A 22,164-nucleotide genomic window follows, 5' to 3' on the forward strand; every position below is an offset into this window, starting at 1 on the left:
TGCAAATAAATGGCGATTAAATCAAAATTATGATTATTTTTGATAATAAATTAAATATAATTAGTTTCTAAAGTTATTCGTTTGCAAACTGCAATTGTATTGTAAAATTCTATTAAAACGATATAATTCATATTTTTAATGTCATTTTCGCTCACTTTCGTAAAAAGTCACTTTCATATTTCAGGCAAACCCAGATGCGTGTGTAAACCACGTGGTGTTAACAACGCATTTTCATTGGATGTTGTTTTTCTTTAACGAGAACTTAAGTCACGTATCTAGATAAAAGCATCTCTTTTTCATTTTAAATTATTTCATCACATTTTTTTTTTTTTTTCAAAAAATAATTATAACTTTATTATATACTGACATTCGTTCATGTTTTTTTAAAAAAAAGAAATATTTAATTGACTATTCTCGCGAGACACGCGAGATTAGGCCAAAACAAAATGACCATGTGGTTCCAGTAACCTGACCGACCCTGTATTTCCGCACCTTATCTAGAACATTTTATTGCAAAAATGGAGTATCCTATAGTGTTTATATCTGACATACAGTTAAAGTTTAATAAAATACTAATTAAAAAAATATGTTCCGACCTACCTACACTATTATTTGTCAGCATGTTACCAGAACCTCAAGAATGAAGATCATTTTGTTTTGGCCTAATGACGTCAAACACACAGGCCAATTTTTCCCCATGGAATTTTTATCTTATGTATACCTCGAGGCCGGCGTGTAATAAGCTTATCAATTGACATGCTCTGGAGTGCGAATAACTAATACCTGCATTCCAGCAAACGCATGATCCCTGATATGAACAAATATAATGATAAATGGGCACTATATATGCGCATTTAAACTGGAATGGTGCATTCACACACAGAAAATACTTGATACTTATTAATAACCCGTAATAGATTGTTGAACATGGATTATTCTATGATAATAACGGCCAAAGGAATTTTCAATTGAAGGAAAATGAAATCGGAACTCGAACATCTATTTGTACGAGCGTATATATAATATAAACATCAAATAAACACGTTTCTCAGATGTCAGTTGTACTCAATTGAAAAGTGCGTTACGTCAAGTTAAACCTTCAAAATATACATAAATGTTATCGGGGCCACCGCACTGCGTTGTAATCAAATCCACCGCCGTCTGCGTTGAAATAATTTATTGTCATTTATTTGATAAAATGTAAATAATAATTTTCCAAATTTCCAAAATATGGTTATTTTGTGAAAGAATCATTCATACGATGTGATGTCGTTGCATTATGGGGTCGTTTTGAACACTTTTGTACGTGTTTTAACCAAAATTAGGCACAAGTGGCGTCCCCTCATCAAACTGTACAGAAGTGTTTGCATTAACGGCAATGAATTGCACCGTGTACGTGTAATAAGTTGAAAGAGTACATATGTGGGTTCCAGTCTCACTAAGTGTTTCCAGTAAAACATTAAAACATAAAACAAAATTCAGTCATATAGCGATCGGCCATATTTTATCCACCGCTTCTGCGACGAATACTCCATCGCCGCTGCGATGGACACACCGCTTCCGCGAAAGCTATGGCCAGTCGGACAATTTTGAAGTGGGGCGACAGTTTGCCGGGCGTGTATTTGCTTTTGGTGTATATGTGTACATGTATTAGTACCGATCAGAAGGTCTCTGGTTCGATTCATCACAAACACCATGTTATGATTTTTTTTATTTACTTGCAAGAATCCATTTGAAATCGTTTTACTACACCTGGTTATATAATACATGTAGCTTTTAAGTGGTGTTTTATACACAATTATATTTTTTATGTCATTACAGTATCTATCCTTACAGTATCTTGTCAACGGTTCTCTTTGTGACATTATGCAATCGTATATGCTTTAGTAAATACACGCTATAAAGGCTGTTATCAAAATATTACATGGAAAGTACACACACAACAAAGTGGTTAGCAATAGTGTTACTAACATAATGGAAATTTTAAAATTTAAAGAAAATCGCTGAAATCGGATTCTAACCTACCAGTTTACGTTTACATTCTTCAAGTGATTTTTTAATTTACACCATTTTAACAACTGGATATTTACATTCTTATCGATTTACAAGAAGATTGTAACGTTTACATGTTTACGTAATATACCTTCGCGATCTCGAACTAAATAACACGTATGGCGCATGCATTAATTCCGTGTACAAACTCGTTGTTGCGTAAACGGTAATAGTACCTATTTAGGTATAACCTCTACATGGGGGCGGTAAAAATGTCTTTATAAAACACGGTGTTATTAAATCATGAACAATTTAAAATTTAATAAAGAATATCTATTTTATGTTAAGATAAACGGCAAAGAATTTAATTTAACACCAGCGAAAAACTTGTGATCTTCGTATCATAATAAACTAACCACTTATCGGCCATTTCATATATACGACTTGTACAGAAAGATCTCGGGCAGGGACTAATTTGAACTATGAGCCCAGTCAGATTTATTAATTTGAAGGTTCTGATATTGCCTTGTCGCTGCTATTATTTCTTGTTAGTGAGTCATTTGGGGTATTTACACGAAACTAATGATTTGGGTAGCTTTTTATTTATTTGTGACCAGGGTTAAAAATTTGAAAATGAAGCATTGATAGTTGGCTCCAAACAAGTAAGAAACTTTGGATAGATTTTGTGAAAAATCTAAAGTTAAAACGTGTGACTGACAGTTAATTGAGCATTTTTGAAAATGCCATTGGCATTGGTGTTAGTGATATTTTTTAAAAGGAATCGGGCGAACTGAACCTTAACGAAGATGGTGGTAACAGTCCAATTGGGAGCATATATTGCAAGTGCGCGATGACGTTGTCCTACCATTAACTTTCTGACTGACCCTCACATAAACGTGCATGCGACATTTAAATGGGACATACGCATTGACACACAGGTAAAGATTTCGATTTATTTATTGATTTTTTAAAGAACTCTAGATAATTAGATCTAAGAATGCATACATTTATATGATAAAACGATTGTGACTTTTTACCTGATAAACTTGAAGCGATATCAGTCATTTTTGTATGACGTGATTCCGCTTTGTCAGCACTGCATTGGTCCAAAGTGAAAGTAGGCCAAAATTCATATCACAACAAACCTCACAATGTAAAATGATGAACCATTTGAAAGTACACTTCCAGGTCTATGTTTTAAGGACTATTATATAAACAAAAACTTAAATGATAACAGTATGAATATTAACCTTGATATGCTACATTTCTGAAGACCAAGTACAATCGATTGCAAAGTTTTATGCACATTTCATGAATGGCAAAATCCAGTTTAAAGTCAGTTTAAGTGCAGACAAAAGCTACTTTTTCCAGCAGATACAAAAAAATTCAAAACTTATTTCTAAATAAAGCAGTATCTCATCGCAGGTGCTCGCCCAGTCTTGGTGCCAACCCCCCCCCCTATCCCCCCCAATCACCATTTATAGCCTTATGAACTACAAATAAAAAAAACATTCAAATTCTAAATTTAAACCTTTCTTTTGTGCCAGAGTGACGTGTGTCTGTCTGTCATGTACAAAAAAAAAATAGATAAAAGATGTTTAGTTCTCAGGTACTATTTTTTTACACATGGCATGGAGGCCATGTTTTTTCAAGGTCAGATTAACTACTTTCCTTTGATTTAAGTGTTTGCAAGTTTTTTGTATATGCTGCAAAAAGTAGCATTTGTCTACGTGCGAACGTAGGAAATTCTTATTGAAGTTCATTTATCTGATAAATTAGATAATATAGGCTGGGTCATATAGGGATCTATCAATTTTGCTTTCTCATAAGGACTATTCATAATCAGTACCTTACCGGCAATTGCTGGAAATTTCAAGAATTTTATTCAAGCTGTGAGTTTCTGTAGGAATGACCTATGTTTAAAGGAATTTTCAGGCCTTGACTTATTATTGTGACCAATGACAGAATAACTAAGTTTTGTAAGACGTGTATGTACATGTTATCTGCCATTGAGATGATATTTTCCAAAGTTCAGACTGGTTGTATACATTCATAACTTGCTAAATATTTTCCATTTTACTTTTAGACGAACTTAAATACTATGGTATGAGTAATGGAGCAGTTTCTAAAAGCAAGTAACAAAACAAGTCAACTTTTGGCGGGAAATGTTGCCGCAGACGGTTCTTTAAAGGACGATGATGTGCGCAATGACCTATGTTCTCAGTATAAGTTGACCACGTTGTTGGCCATAAGTGGATACACAATGGAGGCCCATATCCTTCTTGACAGGATTAAGAAGAACTTTATGCAGGTATATTTAGATTTTACATGTCACGTGACCAATTTGAACAATTATTTGTCTTTCATAGTTACACAAAATTTATGTTCATGGTCAACTGCCTACTAGTAGGCTCACTTTTTGTGAATAATAAACTACTTTTATTATCTTTCATTCAGACAGTCTAATAAATAAATATTTTAGTTTGCAACTGTTTATGCATTTAATTATTATGTTTAACTTTTTGAAGAAAAAAACCAAAAACAACCAGAAAAGGGTAAATTGTAAATTTTGGAATGCTGTACATTAAACATACATAGTGCACTCATCTAGTTTTTATCTTCATATATACCTAAAGTTACACATCCAAAAGACATTTGCACAAAATCTGCGTCTAATCATCATTGCCCATTTCTAATTATGATTTTAGAACTAGCTTTGACATGAATATTGTCTGGTTGACCTCTTACAAGATTGTTAATCCTGGGATCAAAATAAGTAATGTGTTTAACTTTCCCATATACACATGAAAATCTCCTGTTTTAATACAAGGACTAGAGCTTAGATACTTAGCTTGTAGACTTTCACCAAGATTGTTCAGATTAAAGCCCTGCATGAGGTCAAAATGTGTCCCGCCTGAAGGGTTTTAAGTTTTACACTATATACACATTAAACATTTAAGATATAACAACATCCTTTTTTCCCAATCTGTAAGGGCTAGAGCTTAGATATTTAGCATTAAGTAATATCTGGTAGACCTCTCCCAAGATTATACAATTTGAAATCACACACTTGGGATCATATGTTTTCACTGTATGTGTATAGTCAATAATTAAAATTGTTCTCTCAAAATCTACTTCACAAGTTTTGAGATGAAAACTTTGATAATTGTTAACCTAGATTTTGACTCAGTGACCTACTGTTTGTAACAGAGCTAGAGCTATGAAATTTGAACTTGTAGCACAGTTCAATTTTTGACCCAGATTTGACCACTGCGGGTGATCACTTGACCAAAATCGTACAATGGGCTCAAAAAAGGCGGCCTAAACGCTCGGTAAAAGCAGTAACATTGAAGTTAATATACATTTAACGTTAAATTTATATGTAAAACTAGGCTGCACGGAACTTCTCATATAAATTTAACGTTAACTGTATGCCTACCTCAATTTCACTGCTTTTACCGAGCGTTTAAGCAGCCATTTCTTGAGCCCATTGACCATTTTGGTCACCTGATCATCCGCACACAGTGTTGGACCAGTGACCTTCATTTTTGTATCTAAAACTTGCAGCTTTGACAATCGGACACGATGCTCTACATTTCACTTCACCCAGAATTGACCTTTTATATCAGCTAAACTAGATTTTGATCAGGTGACCTACTTAGAGCTTATTTATAACATTTGGACTCTATGCACAGTTTCAGATGAATAATTGAACTTTGACCTTGTTTTTTGCCCTGCCCAGTGGCCTAGTTTTTGTATAAAGGGCTACAGCATTTTAATTTTCAAGACATTGTTGTTTTCTTGGAGAATCCTTTTTTCTACAATAATCTACCTCAGAGGATGTTTAATGAGTAAAGGTGGAGCGTAGCCACCATCAATCAATGTTTTGTTACAGAATATGACGAAGTTATTTGAGGTTAGTCTTTTGTCAGTTGTTTAACTGGGAACACACTTTATTCTAATTACCATTTATTTCTGTGTGAATGTATATATATGCTTTGAGGAAAATACATGTACAGTAATTACTTTATTCTTCCATGTAAAGGCGAATGGAGATTTTATTTCGTACCCTGAGAAAAATGAGATAGGAAGAAAAAGTTCATCATTCCCAATGACACACTTTTGGTCGTATATGAATGCATGGATAGCAATGGGCGCCCAGAGATTAGGAAGGTAATGTTTTATATAGAATGTTAAGTTTTGTTTCAGGGTAAAAAATATATTTCACCGAGTAAAACACACATTCATGTCAACTCACAGATACTCGGGGTGTGGAGCTCCAAACGCCTTTAATATATATTTTTAAAAATTAATAGCTGTTTTGAAAAATATTTCATAATTCAACATCTAATATAATACACATATGATAAGTACACGTGTTGGGATTGACAAATATACATTTTATTTGGATTTAATGCGTTAAGGGCTCCACATCCCAAGTGCATGAGTGTCAATAAAGGGATTTTGAGCAGCCACACACAGAGGATTTAGTCAGATGGCTGACGATTTTGTCTGTTAACCTCGCTAATACTTAAAGACTTAATGCTGGACTTTCTTATCACAGATGATTTACAACGCTGTCATATTCACTGTTTGTTATCCTGTACTGGGTTTTATAAGGTAAAATGTGTTGTACTTGTTTTATGAGCTCATATTAATTGTATTTAGTCTGCCGATGTTTTGTGTCGATGTCTTGTGTGTAGGTCAATGTATTGCAGAACAAGAAAATAAGCATTTCACATTATCCAGTAGTGTATTGTGTGTGTTTTACTTGTTTTATTAGCTCCTGTATTTAGCCTCGTGAAGGCTTGTGTCGATATATGGGTGTAGATCATTTTGTCAAAAAAAAAACATATCTCTGATATTATTGGACAATATGTATATGACTTTGTGTAAAAAGAAAAGAAATTAAAACGAGTGTCTTTTATATGTATATATATTAGTACTTAACCATAGTATTGTTATGTTGTTTTTGTGTTTTATTGTTAAAGTTATTTCTTTTAGATTCGATATATCGTTTCCAGCTTTCGAATTCTGCAAGACTTTCTTTAACCCAGATTACAATTTAGCCTGTGTCACAGAGGCGTTTGATGAAGCAAATGGTGACTCAACTATGGACACACTGTCTACTGCTCACTTTGGACTTCTTTCCCTCTACATGGGCGGTATGTATTGTATGACGTCATTGCCTTAACTTAACCGAATTTACAATTGATAGAATTCGTTAAGAGATATTTTTATTCAAGTTGCTTGCTTGATAATAAATACTTCGCTGATTTCTGTTATCATAAATGATATTCTAACAACATGCCAAGTCTAAAGAAATTTTATTGAACAGTTTTAATTTTGCCTATATGTCTATATGAAAACTCCCGAAAACGTCCTTAACACGAAAGTAGTTCTCGCCAAATTGGTCTTATTGTTGTTAGTGCCGAACTACAACTAAACTTAAATCAGCGAAGTAAAAATTATCCAACAGGCAGGATATTTATTGACTCCTCTAATGAAAAGATCTGAAGTTATTTTTGGCATTCGCAGTTGCAAGTGAATTCAAGTAAGTGACAGAGACGTCCTTAAAAATATAAAATACATTAACATGTTACATGTACATGTGTGAATTGTATGGATAAGCATGAAAATATACAAAAAAATGTATAAACATTAATTGATCTGCAGACATTTTTAAACAATGGTTTATATTTTTTTGGATTTTTTTTTTCAGATTTGGAAAAAGCAAAGTTATGCGGAGAAGGCCTACTCAATCTAAAGGCTGTGCAACCAAACCTTGAAAACGAACTTCTTTTACGAATGTCAGTAAAGACCGGTGCTCTTATTGCAAACCCTCCAAAAAATATGGAACCTTTCTTTGTCGTAAAAAGGGATTCACCAAATCAGTTATATTTTTTCCTTGGTTATCATGGAATTTTTATGACAAAACTGTACCAAGTTACAAAGGATCAGATATTTCTAGATAGTGCAAAGGCGATGATTAATTTTGCTTTAGCTTGCCACGAGAGTATATATACATTCAGTTTCAGCCACAAGGTAGCGTACGCTTCAGCTCTTCTGGCAGTGGAGACGAAGGAGGAAAAGTATTGCACGTTAGCTTTAAAGATTGGAGAGTATTTAATCTCTATGATAAGTGAGGACGGATATTTCTGTAAAGAGATGGAGCCAATTGATAAGTATGATCAATCAACAGAAATAGCTATTTGGTTACGAGAAATTAACAATGAATTGCAGAAAAACTAACTGTGATTTTTTCCTATAACGACATTTTTATCTTCTTGAAAGAAGGGTAAGCGTCAATAAAGCAGGCAATTTGTAATCGTTTTTTTGAGGACATAATACAAAATTGTTGATGACTTGTTTTATACAGACAATAATACATGTATACGACTTGTATACAAAAAATGAAATAATTTTGTTGGTATATGGACATGTCATATATATTCTTGCAGTTATGTTCTTTGTAATAATCACTGTATGTAATAATCCCAGTCTGTAATAATCAATTCGTCAATCTAAACGCCAATCATGGTTATAATATGTTTCAAGTATTAATTCAAATATTCCTATTAGGAAAGTCTGGGATGCAGTACGAACAATAAGTGGTAAGTATAAGAAGAGTCCAACTGTTCACTGAAAAACTGGTGATGGCCTATATGCCAAAACAAAAACGGATATTGGAAAAACTTTGGCTAAAACTTTTGAAAAGAACTCATCTTCAAACAATTATTCAAATGAATTTCACAGCTGAGAAAGAGCATATTAATTTTACTTCAACAAACGATGAATGACTTAATTTATTCAATCAAAACTGCAAAAGATAGTGCTGCAGGCCCGGAGGAAATTTACTACCAGTTTCTTAAACATTTACCAACCCAATCTCTTGACTTGCTTCTTGACATTTTTAACAAAATTTTGGTATCTGGTAAATTTTCCAAGACTTGGAAAAATGCTTTGGTTATTCCTATCCCTAAACCTGGAAAAGATTCAACTGACCGTACAAACTATCGTCCAATTTCACTAGCAAGCTGCCTCTGCAAAACATTCGAGAGAATGATAAATAATCGCTTAGTTTGGTATCTAGAAAATTATGGAATTATCACTTATTTTCAGTCAGGTTTTCGTGAACAGCGAAGTAAAAACGATCATCCTGTACGACTTGAAACTTTTATTAGAGAAGCCTTTGTATATAAACAACACCTGGTATCACTTTTCTTTGATCTTGAGAAGGCTTACGATACTACATTGAAATATGGTATCCTAAAACATCTAAAGGATGCTGGACTTAAAGACAGACTTCCTCTTTTCATGTCTGGATTTCTAAACGATAAATACTTTAAAGTAAGACTTGGTTCAACTTTTTCTATGACCACCAACAAGAGCAAGGTGATCCTCAAGGAAGCATACTTTCTGTTACACTTTTTGGCCTTAAAATAAACAATATTTCTAGCGCTCTTACACCAGGCATAGATTGTTCCCTATATGTAGACGATTTTCCTATCTGCTTTCGATTAAAAAGTATGAGAACAATTGAAAGGCATCTTCAACAAAATTTAGATAAAATTCAAAACTGAGCAATAGAAAATGATTTCAAATTTTCAAAGTCGAAAACTCAATGTGTTCATTTTTGTCGATTTTTGCGGAAACACCATAATGACCCTGAACTTTACATATCTGGTACTAAAATTCCAGTAGTTTATGAAGCTAAGTTTTTAGGAATTATATTTGATAAATAGCTTTCTTTTATACCACATATTAAATATTTGAAAACTAAATGCCTAAAAGCTTTAAATTTAATAAAGTTTTTATCAAGTACAAATTGGGGATCAAATTCTTCCACATTACTGAAATTATACAGAAGTCTTATCCGATCAAAATTATGGGTCTGCAAGAAAATCATTTATTTTATGCTTTTCAGTGGATTACTGATTTATCCGTGAAAATTATATTTGGTAATTTCACAGTGAAAATTATCAAAATATACTTTCAATCTTTTCAATGACGAAACTACTGTTTTAAGATTTTCCCCATGTGGTACCTCAATTTTATTTTTGCTGACAATTCTGACAATGTCAGGCAGTTTAAAGAAAAAACAAAGCTGAAATTGATAAATAACTTAAATGTCAAAAGTAATAAAAAGAAGAAAACTTACATCTATTCATTCAAATTCCAATCACCAAATTTCGTCTCTAAATTTTTTTGTTTCATTTTTACAGTCTGAAATATACATTCCTTCCCCATGCAAAACTGCTCTTGATGACATTTGGGCATATTTAAGTATCCTACGACCAATAACTGCCGTATGCTTTATGAAAAATTGACAGCCATCACTCGAAGAATAAGTAAAACAACCCAGCGTTCTTGAGCAAGCTTCCAAGTTTTCCATTTGCCTAGCTCCTTTTCTGAATGTTTTCACATCTGTCAACACTTATTTTTTGTCTGTTACAATCCTAAAGTAAGTTTTCTTTCTTTCAAAAAGGTGTATGACTAACAAATCCAAATTATATCCCTCTGAATCTTACACAATTATTTTCCTCCCATGAAATACACAACTTTAAAAAATGGCTGCCGCTTACATTTTACAAAGCCAGGTCTAATAAAAATTCACAGTAAGTAACAGAAATATGGATGGATGGTTGGACTTTTTCTCCTACAAGAATTGTTTGTTTTTATTATTAAAACAAGCGATCATTCATATTTTGTTAATAAAATGAAAAAATATCACCGTCATTTAACGTTGATTGGTGGACTTATTTTTCAGCTCAAAATTCTGGAAACAAAGTAAACAAAGTCCTCAAGACTTCTTGTTTTGAATGAGAAATTCCGACTAAATGGGGCTCTCAATGGGGGAAACAGTTTTAATATTAACGTTAAAATTATGGAAATTTCGTTTAAACTTGTTTTTAAGCATAAAATAAAAAGAAAATGTGTCTGTTTGTTGTGTAAGATGTAAGTTTATTTCATCTCGTGAACTTTAAAAACAGTATTCTCACGTGGCGTAGTCACTCGTGAGAATACTTTTTTTAAAGTCCACTCGATGAAATAAAATTTAATCTTACACACAAACAAACAAATATCCTCTATATCTTCAAATGTAAGATATCATACATAACCAGGGTTTACGTTAAGCTTTAGGTGTTTTTCGCACCTCACCTGTAGAAAGTCTATATGCGGAAGCTGGGGAAACCGTCGCTTCATCTTCGTCGAAAAAAGCTACCACTTTAATATGCAACTAGAATTTCATCTAACAGCAGAAATCCAGCTAAAAATATAATTTTCAAAGTTATACTGAAAAATTGTTAACAAACCAAAGAAAATTAAACCATTAGGCCTTCGTTTAAAAGATGATTTAGATAAACTTAAAATTTATCCGGACAGTATCCTTCAAAATGACGATAAGGATATTCCACCTTGGTCTATCCCCGGAAATAAATATTAACCTTTCAAATATAAAAAGTCATCAAATTCACCTGAACATTTCAAAGAGAAGTTTCTAGCAATTAAGGAAGAACATGAAGATTTTATACATATTTATACGGACGGTTAAATAATTTTACATCTAGCATGAGGTTACCAGATAATGCATCAATCTTACTGCTGAAGCAAAAGCTATAGATTTAGCATTGTCATACATAGTACAGCATACCCATGATAAATTTGTGATATTTTCTGACTCGCTTTCTGTTTTAATATCCATTAAAATAAAAAATCTGACAATATCATGATAAGGAACTTCTTTTACGATTTCATGATTTACTTAAAACAAAATCTGTTAAATTATATTGGATTCCAAGTGATGTAGGTATACGTGGAAATGAAAAAGTAGATGCTTTAGCTAAACAATCATTAAATTTTCAAAAAACTGACTTATTGTTACCCGCTTGTGATTTTAGACCGGCCATAAACAAACTAGTATCATCTGAATGTAACAATGCCGTTTTTAAAATAAACTTCACGATATAAACCCATCTCTTGATGTGTCACCATCTCTATCTTTGTCAAACCGCCATGATCAAACAGTTCTTCTTCGATGCCGAATTGGACACATTAAAATAACCCACTTTTATCTCCTCACGAATGACAATTATGGAACGCCATAGCTGCCTCATGTTATTACATTTCTTTTTATCTTGTCCAGAAAGCGTCTTATTATGTCAAATATAAGCGTTGTAATGCCATTGTAATTTGTCGACTTGTCTAAACATTGCCTTATTATACCTAACAGTAGTCTTATCTCTAAAATGTGATGTTGACTTGTGTTAGCATTGTTTAATTATTTCAAACAGTAGTGTTATCATGTCAAAAATGGCGTTTTGTCTTGTCTGAAATGTGTTATATTATGTCAACTAGTCGTGCTATTTGGTCAAATTGTGGAGCTGTTTTTTCAAAAGACTGTCTGATCATTTGAAACAGTAGTGTTTTCTTGTCGGAATTTGGTGTTGACTTGTAAAAGCACAGCTTTATTTTATCAAAATGTCATGTCATTTTGTCAAAATACGGTGTTTAAATGCCTAAACATTGTCTTATTGTGTCAAACAACTGTGTTAATTTGCCAACGTACACTACTATATTGTCTTTATATATCAAATATTCGAATTAGCTTGCTGAACTAGGGTGTTGACTGGGCTAAATGATGCATTATTATGATAAACTGTATGCTATTTTGTCAAAAAGTAGTTTTGACTGGTTAAAACTCAGTCTTATAAAGTCAAAAAATTGCGGTATCTTGTCGAAATGTGGTAATGACTTGTCTTAACCCTTTCTTATAATGTAAAACAGAAGTGTTATATTGTCGAAATTTGATGTTTTCTTGTAAAAAAAGAAACAGTCTTATTATGTCTAATAATTGTGTAAATTTCTTCAAACTCAGTTCTGTCTTGAGAAAGCGCTGTCTGATTTTGCTTAACTGTCCCGTTATCTTTTTTGCTCTATCTTTTATAGCTCCGCGCCGGCTCTAGTCACGTGATACTAAATTTTGACAACATCGCATCTGGACAGGATAACACGATTATCTGAGACGGAATTAAGATATGTTAACGTCATAAACTGGCGAGTCAACGCCACTGTATTACATAATGATACTGTGTTTCAACAAGTAAACACCACATTTGAAAAGGAAAAAAGATACTTCGCCATAAAAGGACGATGTTTAGTAAAAATAACACCGGTCTTTTTGACAAAATAAAATGACACTTTGACAAAAAGATAGCAATATTAAACAAGTCATCACCACGTTTCGACAAGATGATATGACTATTTGACATAATAAGACAAAGATAGACAAGTTGAATCTGCATTTGGACATAATAGTATGCCAGTTTGACAAATTAAATTAGCGTTTTAACAGTTCATAACCATAATTGGTAAAGATACCACCATTATTTCACATAATCAGACGGTGTTTAGGCCGGTTGAAATAAAGCTTGGATAAAATAGCATGGCGATCTGAGAAACTAAGGTAGTGTTTAGACATGTCAATACCATCTTTCGACAAGTCAACAATACTGTTTGACATAATAAAATAACGTTTTCACAAACAAACAAAATTTATTGGCAAGTCAACATTAGTATTTCACATAATAAGTATATTTTTAGACAGGATAACAACAGTTTTAGACAAGTTAGCATGATTTTTTGGCACAATTAGACAGAATAACAACACCTCCTACAAAGCAACAAAACATTTTGACAAAACAGAACAGCACTCAGGCAGGTCAATATCACGGCTGAACAAGCTATCACTACTAGCCAAAATAATAAGACATAAGTTTGACAAGTTGACACCAAGTTCCGACAAGATAACACCAATGTTCACATAATAAGACACTTTCTAGACAAATTACCACCACAGTTCGATAAGACAGCATGCTATTTTGACATAAAAGACATTCTTTAAGCAAGATAACACCGAATTTGAACACAATGACATGGCAGTCTGACAAAATGTGACGGTGTTTAGACTAGTCAATATCACATTTGGACAAGACAAAACGACAGTATAACATAATACAACAGTGTCATAACATACCAGGATCAAATTTGGACAAGATGACACCAACTTCCGACAAGATAGCACTACTGTTTCACATGATAAGACATTTTCAAGACAATTCAACAGCACATTTAAACAAGTCTTTGTTCAGACATAATGAAATCTTAAATCGAAAAGATGGCGTGCATGTTAGACATATTAAGACTTCCATTCGGCATGTTAACAACGGACTTGCACGTGATAACATGACGTTTTGAAATAATAAGACTGTCACAGTGTTAAGACAAGTCAGCACTACGTTTTGACAAGATAAAATGAATATTTGACCTAATAAGACTTCGTTAAGACAGGTTCCCATAAAATGTTGGCAAGCCAACACTTCTACTGTACATAATAAGACACCTTTAGAGAAAAATAAAACGCAATCTAACAACATGAGGCAGCTATGGCGTTCCATAGACAATGCCCCTTTCTGTGTAGGTTGTAATGAAAATTTTACTGTCAAGCATTTTCTTCTTGAATGTCATGATTTTTCACAGGTCCGTAATAGATTTTATTGTGTTAATTCACTCAAAGAACTCTTTAATACAATTCCATCATAAAAACATCATTGATTGTTTGAAAGAGATAAACTTGTATTCTAGGATCTAATTGGCTCATTTTTATTGTCAATTACAAAATTTTATATAACATTTTAAGCCTATTATAGCATTCGGCACGAAATGGACAGTTATGTGTTGACGTGCCGTAAAAATCCAAACAAACTGAAACTGTAATAACATCGCAATAATTACAAAGGAAAATGGATTATTTATCAACATATTAAGAAATATTGTTTTTAAAACATTTTTGTTTGGGGGTTTAATTCACACTGACATAATGATGAAATTGCAACTTTCCAGGAAGACCTAATATGTCCCTCTGTGCACTATTGTAGGCACGAGCGAGCAACAGAAAAAACGATTGACTTTCCGTCTTCAACCTTGGCATGTTATTAGAATCGATTACAGAAACATTTTGAAAGGGAAAAAATTGGGCCACCGTTCTCATTTTAGAGTTATCTGCCCTTGCATTGACTTTTCTTAACTTCAAAATCAGAAAATTAACAATGAAGCGAAACAATACAATTTTTTTCTTCTTATTTGAAGAATACCTTCGTCTTTTTCAATATGCAAAATTTCAAGAACAAATTCAGAATGGATAGTTTTTTGCCCGCTTCTGCTCTTAACCTGTGCATTTTTTCTCAAAAAGGAATTGCATGTGTTTATGTATTGTTTTCACCAATAAAAAGGAAAACATTATCCAGAAGTAAAAACAAGAATTCATTTTCGTATGTATAAGGCATCTGCCCTTTAAATTACCTCAAATAAGTAGAAAATTCTGATTCAGGGGCAGATAACTCAAAAACAAGAACGATGACCCCATTTTTTCACGCTTAAAATGTTTCTGATATCATGTTATAACACCATGCCAAGTTTAAAGAATTTCTATAGAACAGTTTTAATTTTGCCTATATGTCTATATGAAATTGGTACTGTCAATAGGTCTCTATGTTGATTAAGGAAGTGAAACCTTTATGCTTTACTTATTGTCAAAAAAGAAGAATGGTATGTTTTTCTTATAAACTATATTAGAGTAATATCTTATCACGTATTACACAATAAAAAGTGTCACAATAAACCTGTTTAGATTATTTGTACATGTAAATGTTACGTAATTTTTTATCGTAATGTGATATGTAAATAAGACAATAAACTATGTAAACTAGATACTGTATTAAACCTATTTTATCCTACTTATGTTCCTATGTTTGATATCAAGTAATAAATATTGTATATATCAGAAGCGTTCTTATTTTACCCAGTGTGCAAACTAATTTGAATCTTACATTTCTGTTATGAATTGTGGCATTAAATTATAACTACTTGAAAAATCGAACAATCGATTTAAAGATAACAAAGATTGATATAAAACAGACAGTGTTTGTATTAAGTGTAAAAATAATATCAAAACATAAAATGTAAGGGTGGAGTTATTATTGCAGGTAAAACTTTTTTAATTGAATAATGAAATATAATAATAATATGCGTTGTTATTTTGAAACATACCTGTTTAAATAATGTTTTGCGTTTGCTTCACCGACTTTTGATTGCGTATATTAGTTTAGCTGAAGTAACTGTATGACGACTTTCAACTGTTCACAATTTAAATGGGATTGAATAATGAATATTGAATATTGTCACTTTATCTCAAAATGAAAGTAAATAAATTTTCTTAATTGACAATTCAGCTAATCTAAGTCGATATAGATATTAAGACTAAGATTCGTGTTTCCTAGCTATCATTGACTTCCGATTTAATTTACGTTGTCGAATAAGTACGATATTGTTTTGTGCGCGTATGGATGAATAAAAGTTGTAGTGTGTGCTCGTTTTTCTTCGTTTTTCTTTCTGTAAAATATTCTTCGTCGACTATTCATAATTTTTGCTTACCTGAGCAAAAAATTGAACTACTGTGATACCTCAGTGCCGGCGTTCGTCGTTCACATTTTAAGGAAACAATATGTCCTCCTAAACCCCAGCACCTGCAGTGATGAAATTATACAGGAATGTATATCAGAACATGAAATATAAGGGTGGAGTTAAAAAATTATTGCCGGTAAAACTTTTTTCTTCTTCTTTTCAGGTATGTGTTTTTTAAAATTATAATAAAAATATGCGTTGATATTTTGAAACATACATGTTTAAATAATGTTTTGCGTTTGCTTCACCGACTTTTGATTTCGTATATTAGTTTAGCTGAAGTAACTGTATGACGACTTTCAACTATTCACAATTTAAATGGGCTTGAATAATGAATATTGAATATTGTCACTTTATCTCAAAATGAAAGTAAATAAATTTTCTTAATTGACAATTCAGCTAATCTAAGTCGATATAGATATTAAGACTAAGATTCGTGTTTCCTAGCTATCATTGACTTCCAATTTAATTTACGTTGTCGAATAAGTACGATATTGTTTTGTGCGCGTATGGATGAATAAAAGTTGTGGTGTGTGCTCGTTTTTCTTCGTTTTTCTTTCTGTAAAATAGTCTTCGTCGACTATTCATAATTTTTGCTTACCTGAGCAAAAGTTGAACTACTGTGATACCTCAGTGTCCGGCGTTCGTCGTTCACATTTTTAAGGAAACAATATGTCCTCCTAAACCCCAGCACCTGCAGTGATGAAATTATACAGAAATGATCCTCGATTAGTAAACTTCAAAACTATTTATCTATCTTACATTAATGCCAAACCCCTCGCAGGGACGTATTAATGTCTGCGCCTGAAACATGTTCAATGCAAGCTTTGGCTGCACTGAATTGCTCTGGGGTAGGGCAACTGCAGGGGGGGAAGTGGTTCCAGTAGTATACAGTCCTAGAAAAGAAGGAGAATTTTATGATAGTCTGAAGTCACAAGGGGTGGCCATGGCGTGATGTTATAGTGGTGCCACATACATGATAGATAGATATAATTTATTGACGTATACATATGTGTACATAAAGGCAATATTATCAAGTTAAAATGCAGGCTCAAATTTGTTAATCATATGTACACACAGATTAGATAAAAGTAAACTAGACTGAATGTCTGCATTTACCTTTTGTATAAAACAATCAAATAATCTACGTTTGAATATTTCAACAAACTCTTTTTGACTGTATTGCAATGGGTTAAGCCATACATCTGTGAATCCATAATCATTTTAAATATAATGAACCTTAGCTGCCCAGGAGTTATAACCATTTTCATAAAGACTTATTGATTAATAAAAAGCAGACTTTAAGATATTATTATTTGAATAAAGAATATGTAACAAGAATCTTATTATTAGAACATATTTTTAAACATAACTCCGAATAAACTGCTGCAGTAAATGTACTAAGTTTAACGCCTACAATGACTTGTATAATTTCAAGTGAATCCTTTCTATATCCTTTGATTTTGTAAAACCCCATATTGCAGAAGAATAATTACATGTTGAGGCAACAAATGCATCAAAGAGTTGGAGTGAAAAGGAAGAGGTCACATCATATTTGTTAATATTAAGAAGTAAAACATTTTGGGCTTTCATAGCTTTTCCTATAGCATACTGATTATGAAGTAGAAAAAACACGTATAATTAAAGACTTCACCCAAATAGTTGAAGTTATCAACAGTCTCTAATAAAGTATTATCGTATGACCATTTTTCATTTTCTCTGATTCTTCTCTTTTCCTAAAAAACATAGTTTTAGTCTATCTGTGTTGACCTCTAGGTCCCATTTATCACAATAAAACTTTAAGTTATTTAGATTCGATTGCAATTTGACTTTCCAAATATGACCAAATCGTCGGCAAACAGTAAAATAATAATACAAATATCAAAAAGAGTGAATACCCTTATCGTTATGATTATCATCATTCCTTAAGTATTGTTCCCGGATATTCCAGAAATAAAGCAAACAAAATCGGTGGATTATTTTGGCCCTGCCTTTGACAAATCGATATTTCAAAAAAGTCTGACAAAGTATTACAGTGCTTAACACAGGAAGACACCGAAGAGTACATATCTCTAAAAATCTTGATCAATTTACCATCTTGTCCATGATTAAAAAGTTTATTCCAAAGAGCATAAAGATAGATTGAATCAAAATCTTTCTTATTGTCTATAAAACAACACTAAAGACGTGAATTTTGGGAAAGTATTCGTTCCACTAAAGAATGCAAAACAAAAATTGCATCAACGGTGCTTAACCCTGAACGAAAACCGAATTGTACGTCAGACTGTATATGGTTATCACAACCCGTTTTGTTAATACCTTTGTAAATAGTTTAAGAAAATTGCTAATTTATGTTATACCTCTATAATTATTCGGTACCCTCTTATTTCCCTTTTTATATAATGGCACGATATAACCATAAGACCATACTTTTGGGAAATGACCGTAATCAAATATAGTGTTAAAACAGCCCGTTATATGACCGATTAGTATGTCGGACATCTCAAAGAAAAACTCATTTAAAAATCATCGGCAAGACATTGTGCCTTATTTCGCTTAAGATCTTTAATTGCCATGACTATTTCATTAGACGTAATAGGCGTATTCAGGCATTCAAAAGATGGGCTATTTATATTTAAGACTTTCAGAGATAAAACTTTCTACATCTTCTATACGTATAGATCTTATATCATTGAATAAACTAGAATAATACTCATGGAATTCTTCAGGTTTTACATCGTTTGAGCACTTTTCAAGTTTTGACTTAGAATGATTCCAAAATTGCTTTGGTTTACATTTACGAAGTTCGCATAATTCACGCGACTTTTGAGTCTTAAACACTTTTTTCTTGCGCATTAAAAGTTTATATGAACGCTTACGCTCAAAAAGTAATTGTCTGTTATCGATTAATTTGTTTCCATTAAATGAATTTAGCGCTAAAATATACAGTTTCTTTGATTCTACACACTCGCGATCAAACCACTCTTTATTACATGATGTAGAATGCATATTGCATGACATCCCCGAATGTTTAAAGTACGGTTCGGCAACTTATTCAATCAACGAAGAAAACCCTTCAACTAAATTATCAACAGAAAGGCTCTCCGATGTACTGTTGCTCAGTAAAATGTGTATTAAACTCAGGAAGCCTTGAAATGATATCACCTCTAAAGTTTATCTTGTGACAATCTGACCATTTCTAAAATGTATACTCCGAGGTATTTTCATAATCATTTAAATTTTTATTACTTATAAGAGAATTACTAATAATTTCAAAGAAGAGTGGTGCATGGTCACATGTATTATTCTATGGGAATAGCAACCAGACCATGTTGAAAGTTGTCGAAAACTTGATTATTATTTGGTTTTGGTTTGTCGAACCAGATTGGCGCCAGAACGATTTACAGACAGTTCACCTCTCTCTCAAGACACTTCACCCTAGGCCACTTTTTGCAGACACTTTACCCTTCAGACACTTTACACCTCTATTTAAAAAATTTCATTGAGACAACCCCCATCCCATTTTTTATTTTGTGTTGAACAATAATTTATAAGAGAAATCTTAAATGAATTAAATATTGACTGAACATATCTATTGTTAAAACCATATTTTTTAAATTTTATCATGTAATTTACCAAAGACAATGGATAAATTGTCATTTCATATAGATTTTTTATCGGTAAATTACTTAAGGGTATACTGACCCCTGTATATATTCCTTTATGCTTTAAAGAAAACGGCCTTTGTATAATACATATCTTTAAAACGAATTGACAGGTTAAATGATATATATATATAAAGTATCTTAAAGAGTTTTATCAGTCATTATACACCATAAATCAGAAATATGCATAGTTTCTTCGATGATAGTTGGATTTTAAGAGAACAGAATGTACAGTAGATGTGCACCTAAGCCTTTATCATCTCATGGAAAAAGATGTATGAAATAACAAATAGAACTAGATTCTTTTGGTATCATAAGTCGCTTCTACTATTATAATCTCGGCGTTTTTCTCGTTTTGATCTAAAAACCATGTAAATAAAAATGACTGATATGCTAAATCTACCTTTTGTTATTATTTATTTTATAAGTAAATTATATCTTAGGTCTATTTACACCGATTTCAAGCACATAAAACATACATCTAAGCTAAAAACTCGGGTATAAAATAAATATAAATATATATTTTATTATATCATCTCTATATAATGCCCTGAAAACATACTTTATTAAAATAAATTAAGCGGTTTATAACAGGGAAACGTCTGCTTTCCAAAGTAGAATTTAAATGAAAAGATAAAAAAAACACATTTCTTACAAATAAAAGTAAGTACTTAAGAAAGTCTTAAGTTTAAAATACATGCAAAATTCATTATTAGCATCTTATTATTTTGGTTAGAAGCCAGCCATAAAAATAAAATTCTTTATTAGATGTAATGATTTTATTTTCATGTAGTAGTTAAAGTAATTCATATTCTAATTAAAGATATTGATTGATGATAAGTAATTTTGTTATTGGTTGAGCATCATATTTCTTTAATAATCACAATTGTAGAATGAATGCACCCTAGCACAATTTCCTCATTGTCCCTGCCTATTTTGAAGGGTCTAATGCTCTCCACAACCAAAATTATATGCACAACAGCGCTCGGGTCTTTAGCAGTCAACGGGTCCTAGGTGATAAATCAGGAAAGCTCCAAATATTTTTACCAATGCCCTGTGCGTCCTCCAAGACGTGGACGTTCTTGGGGGGGGGGGAGACTGAAGGAGTGCTTATTGTAACATAATGGAAGACATGGATTTTATTTGTCAAGAAACCTGGTTCTTTGGAATTGGTGGAGACAAGCAAAATTTTTCTTGAAATTGTTTTGTCTTAGCTTTATTTTCCTTTATTATGTGAGAAAACGACGAAAAACTATACAAACAAAATTTGTGAAAAAAGTTAGCGAATCAGATTTTCCCTTATTTTGGTAAAAATAAGAAATAAAGGTTGTATACTTGACGTGTCCTTACTAGTACGCTTTTCTTGTTACAATCTACTCAACAAGGTAGATGTACATCTTCTATTTGGACCTCCTATATGCAGAGCATATTCTAAATAAATTAATCACAAATTACCTAAGGGTTGTGCTTTTATGCCAAAAACATTATAATCAGACAAACAACAGTGCCTCCTCCATGCCATGCTCAAAACATAAGTAACAGTTTCATCACATAATCAGTTAACCTACTTTCTTTGGATAGAGCTTTTAGTCTATTAATGCTAATGTATTGATAATGATATTTTGTTCATGTGTACCATATGCTCAGGTGGGCGATTATGGGTTATCATGATGCTAGGAATGTATAATCTAACTAGCTTGATTGAATTATTATTCGTAGCTTCTGGCACTGATGAAACTATTAGGTTAAGTCTCCCTTTGTACGAAAGTCCTAGAGACAATGGTACATGTATCGCGCACCTGTAAAATGCTCCCAGTCGAACATTTCGATTCGAAAATAATATATTTTTTTATCTAAAAATCTTTAGAATATCAAAAATTAATGTAGTGCACCAAAGATTGGCTTAAGTATGGTGGCTGATGTGTGCCATTTCGTGTTTTCGTCTCCAACCCCGCCAAGCGAAAAGTCCAGAATTAACAAGTAA

At 32.4% G+C, this 22,164-nt stretch overlaps 1 protein-coding gene across 1 annotated transcript; it reads left to right on the forward strand.

Moving 5' to 3' along the window:
- The first annotated feature begins 2,293 nt into the window (after nt 1-2,293).
- Nucleotides 2,294-8,395, forward strand: LOC132760434 (uncharacterized). Its single transcript, XM_060752417.1, has 5 exons — nt 2,294-2,930; nt 4,079-4,303; nt 6,038-6,165; nt 6,997-7,157; nt 7,715-8,395. The coding sequence occupies exons 2-5, from the start codon at nt 4,106-4,108 to the stop codon at nt 8,242-8,244; spliced, it is 1,017 nt and encodes a 338-aa protein (XP_060608400.1). The 5' UTR covers nt 2,294-2,930; nt 4,079-4,105; the 3' UTR covers nt 8,245-8,395.
- Nucleotides 8,396-22,164: the final 13,769 nt, after the last annotated feature.

Source organism: Ruditapes philippinarum, unplaced genomic scaffold, assembly GCF_026571515.1.
Source record: "Ruditapes philippinarum isolate M1 unplaced genomic scaffold, ASM2657151v2 ctg797_1_1_1_1, whole genome shotgun sequence".
NCBI lineage: Eukaryota > Metazoa > Mollusca > Bivalvia > Venerida > Veneridae > Ruditapes > Ruditapes philippinarum.

Coding starts and splice junctions, on each gene's coding strand:
- LOC132760434 (XM_060752417.1), top strand. CDS start 4,106: ATGGAGCAGTTTCTAAAAGCAAGTAACAAAACAAGTCAACTTTTGGCG. Junction 4,304..6,037: donor TTAAGAAGAACTTTATGCAG/GTATATTTAGAT, acceptor TTCCATGTAAAG/GCGAATGGAGATTTTATTTC. Junction 7,158..7,714: donor TCTTTCCCTCTACATGGGCG/GTATGTATTGTA, acceptor TTTTTTTTTCAG/ATTTGGAAAAAGCAAAGTTA.